Here is a 10,167-nt window from a genome sequence, read left to right on the forward strand (position 1 = left end):
AGAATTTCATTAATAAACACATGCACCTAGCCTCTAGTCATGTAGTTAGGGTTTAAACAATATCTAGGGTTTTTTTCAACAATTCAACTATGATGCCATCATTGACAACTTTATTCAACAAAGATATTGTGAGATATGCAACCATATGGTAAAGGCAATCAACATCCAGAAGACCAAGAAGATTTGACAAGAAATCTCCCGAAAAAATATGAAGACTCAGATAGAAGTTGAAAAAAATGGAGACCCTTGACAATGGATATCTTTGGGAGATATGTCAACACGTATGCAGAACACTGATGCTAACTGGAAGATGTCATGATGAAAGACCATCACAAAAGTAATTGTGATTTAAGTGTTCATTTCTTATTTTTGAACAAGTATCTGGATGGGCTTATGCATCTCTTGCCAATGGAAGAACTGTGAATGTCTTCCAAGATGACCATGTAGAAGGATGTAAGATCCTTTCAAAGAAAATGTTACGAAGAAGGCAACGTGACGTCAAGCAAGGCCAAATGTAGACTGATGCATGGCTTTCTGATGAAAGGAATGCGAAAATTTCTAAATCTACACATCAAAAACCCCTATTGCAATTACTAGTTTAACATCTACTTGTTCTTTACATTAACAAGTTCTTTAATTACATAAACATTGATGAAAAACACTATTGCAACCTACACATACATACAAATCATGAATTGAAATACACTGAGACAAGCACACAAGGGACACTGTTATTTTTGGAAAATCGTCCCCGGAAAAACCCAATTCGGGAAAATCGATGCAACATATAGAGGGTTTGTATTATTAAGCAGATTCTTGAATACAACTAGGGTGCCAAATATGGCTCACCCAACAGAGAAAAGTCATGGCAGAAGTACCTTTATCCAGAGACAAATATTCTAGCAAATTTAGCAACTGGATGATCAAACCCCACAAATGACTCGATTGTTCCCAGTGCTAGGCAACAACGGCTGCTCCAAGCTCTGCGCTGGAACTGTGTCACCTCCTTTAGGATCCACGCCGCCTGCATAGTGGGCCTCGTCTACTCAGAAAGTCGATTGCTGAACTGCTCCCTCTTTGCCCCACAGAATCTCCCCAGCACTACCTCTAAGGGCCTGCGTCAGCCCCTTCGGCTTCTGTGTCACCTGCGTTAGCCCCTACGGCCTCGGTGTCACCTTCTCTAAGACTGCGTTGTCTCTCCCGGTGCTACTCTGCCTCTCTACTATGTATTCTTCAACCTCGGACTGGGGTTCCCTTGCCGGACTGCCCCTCACTGCATCTCAAATCACTTAGCTCGACTTTCCCAACAAACCTCGCCCCAGGAAAATTGAACTCCTTGATCTTTTCAGTGTATCTCCAACTGACCATCAAGCCTCTTATATTTTTCCTGTTGATGAATCAACACTCGAGATTAAGTCCCTAATCAACAGCTAAGATTAAAACAGACTTGATCCTTGTCACTTAGAAGTTTCTCATCCATATTCTTATTAATACCCATTAATATTTTTATTTTCCTAAGTTTAGACTTAAGAACCCATTAAAAATATTAATTATTTTAATAACTCCTCATCCGAGTTGAATGAGAACCAAATGATTTCTGGGTTTTGGAGATCTCATGTATTCTAGCCCCTCCAGAAAATTTCGGAGCTAGAGCACACCCGATGCTACCCAAAATCAACACTCTCTCTTAGCGAGGAATGTGCTCTAGCAATACTTCCCCATAGAAGCATTACACTAATCCACTGCATCGGTCCTCTGTGCTGCTGATGCTCGGCCTGATTCCCTTCATCCACTGCACTGCTGCTTCTTGTACTGCGCACATGACTCTGCCACTGCCACTACTATTGCTACATCTATACTACAACTTCCTCTAAAAAATGATGCCTCATGCTGACCATAGCATTGCCATTGCTAACTATTGCACGGGAACTGAGTTACTGAGAAGTAAGTCATTGAAACCTCACCCAAACACTGACATTTTGGTCAGTCTGGATGCCTCGTGATGTTGAAGCTACCTCTACTGCTAATCTATGCTGACCCTATGCTGCTACTACGCTGCTGCAAACTGCTCTGTGCCTCTCGCATTGCTACAACATCCACTGCGCTGCCTTAGACTTTGGCACTCTAACTCTGCCACTGTCGCTCCATCACACCTCACTCTAACTGACACCCATCATTTTGCTACTGTCGTTAAGGGCTCCCGTAGCCGTCTGTGATCCAAGAGTTTGGTGCCTCAAGGATCCTGCCCGTTATGTAGCTCTCTTGACAATAAGTCCATATCGCCCCACCTCTTCTCCAGAGGCGCATGAGCGCTCATGGCACAATCATCATCCACACCATCTTTGTCCGCTTTTGCTGGAGCAACCTTTGATTCAGAAGTCTCCCCCTTGCTCTTCTTCTGGGGACAATGAGTGGCATAATGTCCCAGCGCCCCACAGTTGAAGCATCTGACCTTGGTGATGTCTTTCTTCTTCCTCTTCTGTGACACTTGCTGTCCCGACGATGCGAGACTTGCAACCTCCTCCTCCTCCTCCTTGACTCGGGCTCCCTTGCTGCTACTCCCTGTCTTTGTCATCCTTCTGAGCTCTTGTTGTCGAAGAGCTGCCCACATTTCCTCCCAACTGGGGAGAGTCGTTCTGCCCAAAATACTTTGGAAAAATTTCTCCCAATCCTTGGTGACTGCATTCAAGGAAGTTCTAACCATGAACTCAGGATATGGTTTAGACCCGATGGAAGTCAACTGGTCGCGAATCCCTTGCAACCTGAGAAGGAAGGGATCTATCTCCTCTCCCTTCTGCATCTGTTATTGTCTCAGTTGATTTTCTAATAGCATCTTCCGTTTCGCGGAAGAGCCCTGCTACAAGGTGGTCAAGGTCTCACACATACCCCTTGTCGTTTCCTTCTCAGCGATGTGTGGTACTACATGATTTTTGACCCCGTCTAGGATCATGCACTTTGCCTTCGCCTAGGCCTCCTCGTACTTCTTTGCTACATCAACGTCAATCGGAACAACAATCACTTTCAAGGCATAATCCTTGATGCAATGTTTATCTAGGATTGCTAGGATCCTGGCCTTCCAGATGACAAAATTGGATGCTCCGTGCAATCTATCCTAATCCCTCAACCCGTTCATTGCCGTCTCTGCTAAAAAGTAAAACTGGTTCTCTGCTCCCTCTCCTATCGTCAATCTAGCAAGACTTGGATCTGTATTCCTTGGGCGCGAGAAACCCTCTAAGGAACAAGCTCCTCTCTAGACTCCCTCTGAGTCCTGATTTCCCTCTCGGAATAGTTTGGCCAATTGTCGAATCGCTTCTCTTCAATCCTCCTTTGCTGCTGCAACCTAGACCTAGATGTCTTGGCTAGAAATTTGTCAAGGCAATGATTCCCTCTACCTTGGTTTAGTCGCATTAGACACAGTTTTGCACCAACAGAAACAACATCCCACCAACTCCTCAAATCAAACTCTGCTCAGCGCCCTTAGCTCCGACAACTGAGGAATCTGAGCCCTTCTGGCTCTGTGCAATCACTGTGAGCTAGATCAACTCCTCCTGGCCACTGCGTCAATCCTTCCTGGCTCAGAAAGATGATGTGGCACTGCATGAGTCTGATCTGCCCCACCCCCCTGCTTCTGCGCTGGCCTAGATCGCTGACGCAGCTACTGCGTGGGCTCCTCCCAGCTACTGCGTCACCCTCACCTGGCTCAGAGTGCTAACGCAGGCACTGCGTGAGCCTCTGCGTCACCTTCTCTGCACTGCGTCACTCCTCCTTCTGCGTCTCTAGCTCTGGAACAATGCTGTCACTCGGGACAACTGCTTTTCTGCTGCAAATTCTCTGGATTTCTTGGCTGGTGTCTTCAGTCTCCTATGATCTGCAATGCTCTGATACCATGTGAGAATTTTTGAATCTACACATCAGAAACCCCTACTGCAATTATTGGTTTAACATCTCCTACTTGTTCTTTGCATTAACAAGTTTTTTAATTACATAAACATCGATGAAAAACACTATTGCAACCTACACATACATACAAATCATGAATTGAAATACACTGAGACAATCACAGAAGGGACACTGTTATTTTTAGACAATCATCCTCGGAAATACCCAATTCGGGAAAACTGGTGCATCATATAGAGGGTTTGTATTGTTAAGCAGATTCTTGAATACAACTAGGGTGCCAGATATGGTTCACCCAACAGAGAAAAATCCTGGCAGAAGTACCTCTATCCGGAGACAGATATTCCGACAAATTCAATAATTGCATGATCAAACCCCCAAGATGACTTGGCTGTTCCCAGGGTTGGGCAGCGACAACTGCTCCAAGCTCTGTTATGGAATTGCGTCACCTCCACAGTGAGCCTCCTCTGCTCAGAAAGTCTATTTGTTGAAATTCTCCCTCTCTGCCCCACAAAATCTCCCCAGCGCTGCCTCTAAGGGCCTATGTTAGCCCCTACGACTTTTGTGTCCCCTGTGTCACCCTCTACAGCCTCTACGCCACCCTCTCTGGGACTGCGCTGTCTCTCCTAGTGTTGCTCTGCCTTTGCTATGTATTCTTCAGCCTCAAACTGAAGTTCCCTTTGCCGAACAGCCCCTCACTACAACTCAGATCACATAGCTCAATTTTCTTAGCAAACCTCGCCCCAAAAAATTCGAACTCCTTGATTTTTTCGGTGTCTCCAACTGACCCTCAAGCCTTCTCTTATACTTTTCCTATTGATGAATCAATGACAGAGATTAAGTCCCTAATCAATGGCTAAGATTAAAACATACTTGATCCTCGTCACTTAGAAGTTTCTCACCCCTATATATATATATTTTTATTACAATGGAATCGGCAACAGGAGCAGCCTCACAACTCACGTTACACATGGTCGATTCTGACCACTACCTCTATAACCACAGGGAGCTATGCCCACCCCTCTATACAGCTCCAAGGTAACTCCGACAGATTTGAACTCGTGACCTTCAGTACAGAGCCCACCTTTCTAATGAACTTCACTGCATTGTGATTACCAACTCGCCTACCCTTGTGGGGCACTCACCCATATTCTTATTAATACCCATTAATATTTTTATTTTCCTAAGTTTAGACTTAGGAACCCATTAAAAATATTATTTATTTTAATAACTCCTCATCCAAGTGGAATTTCTCCAAACTATTTTTGGGCTTTGGAGATCTCATGTATTCTAGCCCCTCCACAAAATTTCGAAGCTAGAGCACATCTGATGCTACCCAAAATAACAAGGAATGATGACATGACTGACTCATGAATGAAAGTGATGGATGGTTTGTGCCCTATGTAGAAGTCCCAAACATGAAGACTCCTAGATAATGAAAAGAAATTCATGGCATTGAAGTTAGGAGTTCTTCAAACAATTAGTTGTCTCACGATCTCCACCTGAGGAGCTGTTGTAGGTCCCTAATTAAGAGGGAGCCTGGAAACAATTTTCTTACTTGGAAGAATCTTGGAAATTCTTAAGCCAAGAGAGAGCTTAGGTACATTCCTTCCGTAGGAATGAGTACATTCCTTTATTGGAATAGATATGTCCTCCCTAATTGAGAGGGAGAGATAGACACATCATTCTGGTCTTCACCTGGGAAGATAGAATGGAGGATTGGGTATTCATTTGGCATCCAATGCTCTTTGAGGATGCGATAGGGCATCCAAGAGAAGAGTAGTGGTAGAGGACCGATATTCTTTGAGGATTGGGGAATCCAAGATAAGAATAGTCCTGATGGAATAGACCCTAAGAACCCGAGTGGGGTATGTTCGAGAGAGACAATGCTGAGAGTGTCTATAAATCATTGGTCTCGCCAGCATTGAGCTTAGATCTTGTGGAGAGATAGAGTTGTTAGTCAATGCCTTGCTATATAACAATGTTGGTTGATATGATGCTATACAAATGGGTTACCAATCTGATTCTTCTTATGAGAAATTCTTCAAATTGACAATGACCAAGTACGATTATGAATACCTCCCTAGTTAAGAGGGAGTGTTGAAAAGTGTAACTAGGTTCGGTCTTCATAATGACATGTAATTATGACTTTTGTAAATGATGTAAAGAATAAAATAAAATTATTATTGTAAGGCTTGCTTCATGGGTTTCTTGGGTGAGGGATTTTATTTTAGATGGCTCTGTTGGGAATCATGATTATCGTTAGACCAAAACCTGCAGGTGTTAGTCAACGATCGCATCGCTAGAGATAAGGATCCACAAGAGGCGGTTAGTCTATGTTGCGAAACACACAGGGAGCGTTGGTTTATCCAATGTCCAACAATCTCCCCCCCAACGCAAGCTGAGTGTGTATCGAACTCGTGACCTACGTTCTGTTACCACTTGTTAGGAGTCACGATTGTCGTTAGACCAAATCTTGCGGATGTTAGTCAACGATCACATTGCTAGAGATAAAGATCCACGAGAGGCGGTTAGTCCTTGTTGCGAAACACACGGGGAGCGTTGGTTTATCCAATGTCCAATAGGCTCCCATTAAGAGCCTTTAAGATTTGTCATAAAAGTCATATAGAGTCAATGTCATGTATGAAGAAGGTATATAAGTCTATAGAATTGTCTAATTGCCCTCCAAGACAAGCACAAGTTCTCCTCTTCAAATTGGCCCCAAGAAGAAGTGAAAAACTCGTGTCGGCTCACCTATTTGGAGACACAACCCTTCATAAGAATAGGTCTGGCTTATTTATGAGACAACCACTATAAATAGGCGTGTAAAGGATTGACATTTCCACAACGAAGTCCAGACATCCCTCTGTGTTTTTCGAGTGACAGTGACACAGACAAGTTCGGATTTCAGGTGGCCTAATGAAGAGACAAGTTTAGATCAGTTCTGAGATTCGGATAACCATTTCAGGAGATGTCATAGAGTGCGGTGAACGCTGTTGATTTGGGGTAGCATCAAATGTGCTCTAGCCACGAAATTTGGTGGATAGGTTGGGGCACATGAGATCTCCAATACCTAGAAAGGGTTTGGACAGATTCTAAACAGATCAGGAGATATTAAAATAATTAATATTTTTGATGGAGTTCCTAAGTCTAAACTTAGGGAAAATAAAATATTAATGTGGATTAATGTGAATGTGTTAGAATGGTCCAAAAGACATGGATTAAGCCAAATCTAATCTTAATCGTTGATTGGAGACTTAATCTCGGCCGTTGAGATGTCAACATGAAAAGTATAAGAGGAGGCTTGAGGGCCACTTGGAGAGTACATGAGATGATTAGTCATTCTATTCTCTAGAGCGAGGTTTGCGAAGAGAGATAGGATCAGTGATCGGGAGAGCAACTGAGGGGCATTGACTACAGAGAAATAGAGAAGGCAGAGATTGTGCCAAGAGAGTAGTGCAACAACCAAGGAGAGTGACGCAGAGCCAACAAGGGCTCACATAGGGCCATGCAGAGGCAACCAAGTGCTGCACAGAGCACCAGAGAGTGTAGCGTGTCAGACGCAGAGGCCGAGAAAGATGACGCAGGGCCTCTTGGGGCTGATGCAGGGCCAACGTGAGACAGAGAGGGGCTGACGCAGTCCAGATTGGGCAGATGCTGGGGTTGCAGAGCAGTTTTGTGTTGAGGAGCTGCCGGAAAGATTTTCAGGGGTTTCAGCTAGGGGATTTCTCTCAAATTGTGAGGTATAGCTACTAAGGAAATTCTCTGTTGGGTAGGCTAGTTTCGGCAGCCAGATTGTACTCGGATATTGCTTTATAAAAAAACCCTTAGATAGTTGCACCGGTTTTTCTGCATTGGGTTTTTCTGGGGACATTGGTCCAAAAAATAATGGTGTCATGTGGTGTGTTTTTTCTTGTTTCTTTTGGTTGCTGATCTATAATATGTTGAGCATGCACTGGTGTTTATTTTCAGTATTGACTTTGTAAATAACTTGTTAAAGGAAAATAACAAGTAGGTAGGAATAAATAAATAAAAGTGCATGAAGGGTTTCTAAACTAAGTAGAACTTAAAAACTTCAACAAAGGCTACAGTTCGGATCTCTTTGAAGTGCGAATAGGATCACATTCAAGAGGAGTTCAGATCTCTCTGAATTCGGTGACCAAGTGCAGAGGTAAGTTCGGATAGGAGTGCAGAGACTGCTTTGGTGAAAGGAGCTCGATCAAGAGTACAAAATGGCAGAGATAAACTTGGTACTATCTCACAGTGAAGGGTCTCTCTATCACGATGTCATAACAAGTTCAGAAAATACAGTGTTGATGACATAACAGTTCGTTGCAATCACAGTTCGTTGATAATGATGTTGTGTTTCAGTACAATCTTAGTAAGGGTCTCGCAGAAGTAAGGTTTCGATTATATGACAGCAAGGAGATTTCACAGTAAAGGGGATCTCAGTGTGAAGACAATGATAAGATCTCGGTGATGCTAAGAAGGTTGAAGCGGAAGAGGAGACAAGAAGAAGAGTGACTATCAGAGAACTTGTGTCTTGGAGATAGGTCAAGGGTCTTGGTCTTGGTATTCATCAATTGGAATTTCTATAAGAAGAATTTGTGTTGGTTTTCCTCTCGAAGAGAGAGGTTTTGGCCCTGGTTGATAGCTTACATTCTGTGTCTTTTGTCTATTTATGTTCATGCATTGGTCGCTATTTGATGAAAGAACACTAATAACTTGAGCAACAAGAAGATCCTAATCCAATGAAATAAAAAGGCACTCACAAACAGTTACTAATTAAAGAAAAATCTGCTAATCACGATGCTCTAGATTTCTCAACAAGCCTTACAGAATATCTTACCCTTACCGATGTGCTGGAGGGTAAGGTGGTTAATTAAATGAAAATAAAAGAAAGAAGAAGCAATCAGTTAGATAATTAAAAATGCAAATGATGCATGCTATGATTTTATTTTTAGACTTTGTTTTTGGTACTGAAAGGACTTTCTATAATATAACGAGTAGCCCTTTCTCCTATTGAAAATGTTTAGAATGTTATAAATATTGATCTATAACTTAGTTTTTCTTCTCCAGGCAGCAATTTTGTTTTTCAGGTTTTTCTGGAATTCCATGTGTTATTTCAGACAGGAAAATCGTAGGAAAACCAAAGAACAAAATATAGATCTAGCAAGTAATGCAAATTCTTGTGCATTGTAGAAAACTAAACAGAAATAAGATCGGCGTTTCGGAAAGAGGCCAAGGCGAACTCTAAATTCATTACATTCTTAGTTCACTGCACTTTTTTTTGTATGGGCAAAGTTCCCAATATGATGTTGATAGCTTGGTTCCCAACATGTCAAAAGTGACAGGGATTGCATCAATGATTGTGATTAGTATAATTTTATTGTTACATGTTAACCTGGTCAAGTTGTGCATATTTTATAAAATGAACAAGAAGGGGCTAACTAATATAGATGTTAAATAATTACAGGGCTCGGATCATGAAGCAAAGATTGCGAAGCTGGTAGAGCTTGGTTTTGATCGTGCATCAGTGATTCAAGCACTCAATCTCTTCAACGGAAATGAAGAACAGGCGGCGGGTTTCTTATTTGGGGGTTGACTACAGGAACCATCACTTTAACTGATGCCGTGTGACCAGCTGATGAATATCAAAGCTGCTGATCATATTTATCTATGGCGGTTCCAGTAATATATTGTAAACTTATGCAATTTTATTGTCTGATGGTTGATCAGCAACTATTGTGGGTATGGTCACATTTCACCGTGGCAGTGTTATTCTGCACTATCTATTTATTTCCATACTCTGCAGGTGGTATCTTCCTTACTGCTGAATGTACTGTCAATCTTTTGCAGTGTCAAATTCAAAAACATTATGTTTAGCAGTCGCTTCACATTAAATTATTTATAATTTTCATGAAAATTTCATTGTCAACTTTGTCAGCAATTTATTTATCATGGTGGTCGGACCGTCTGAAAGAGCTTGGGTGATGCCTTCGTATTATTCAGTTTCTTGTGTTTGTCAGCGTCCGCTGTGCTAACGGGGCACAGCATATATGACGACATTGGCAGGGAAACTAAATTAAGGACATGTTGCAAATTTGGAAACTCATGTAACCACCGTGCAGCATTTATCCTAATTTTAAGGTGAAACGATCTACGGCAAGGTGGAAGTAACACGTAGAGAGTTAAAATGCTCGTCTGCATCTTTGTTTCGCAACTTGCAAGCAATGAAAAGGGCTAAATAAAGTTGAAACCATTTAACTA

The 10,167-nt window shown here is 42.3% G+C and overlaps 1 protein-coding gene across 1 annotated transcript in view; it reads left to right on the forward strand.

The window, feature by feature from the left end:
* Positions 1-9,835, forward strand: part of LOC149173591 (protein DNA-DAMAGE INDUCIBLE 1-like) — a 177,312-nt gene extending 167,477 nt beyond the window's left edge. The window contains exon 7 of the mRNA XM_089426743.1: positions 9,374-9,835. Coding sequence (XP_089282869.1) covers positions 9,374-9,502 — 129 coding nt within the window. The 3' untranslated portion in view covers positions 9,503-9,835. The remainder of the gene's footprint in view (positions 1-9,373) is intronic.
* Positions 9,836-10,167: the final 332 nt, after the last annotated feature.

The sequence above is a fragment of the Pinus tabuliformis genome, chromosome 4_2 (genome assembly GCF_031772625.1).
Source record: "Pinus tabuliformis cultivar Carrire ecotype Pingquan chromosome 4_2, CPIR1, whole genome shotgun sequence".
Lineage (NCBI taxonomy): Eukaryota > Viridiplantae > Streptophyta > Pinopsida > Pinales > Pinaceae > Pinus > Pinus tabuliformis.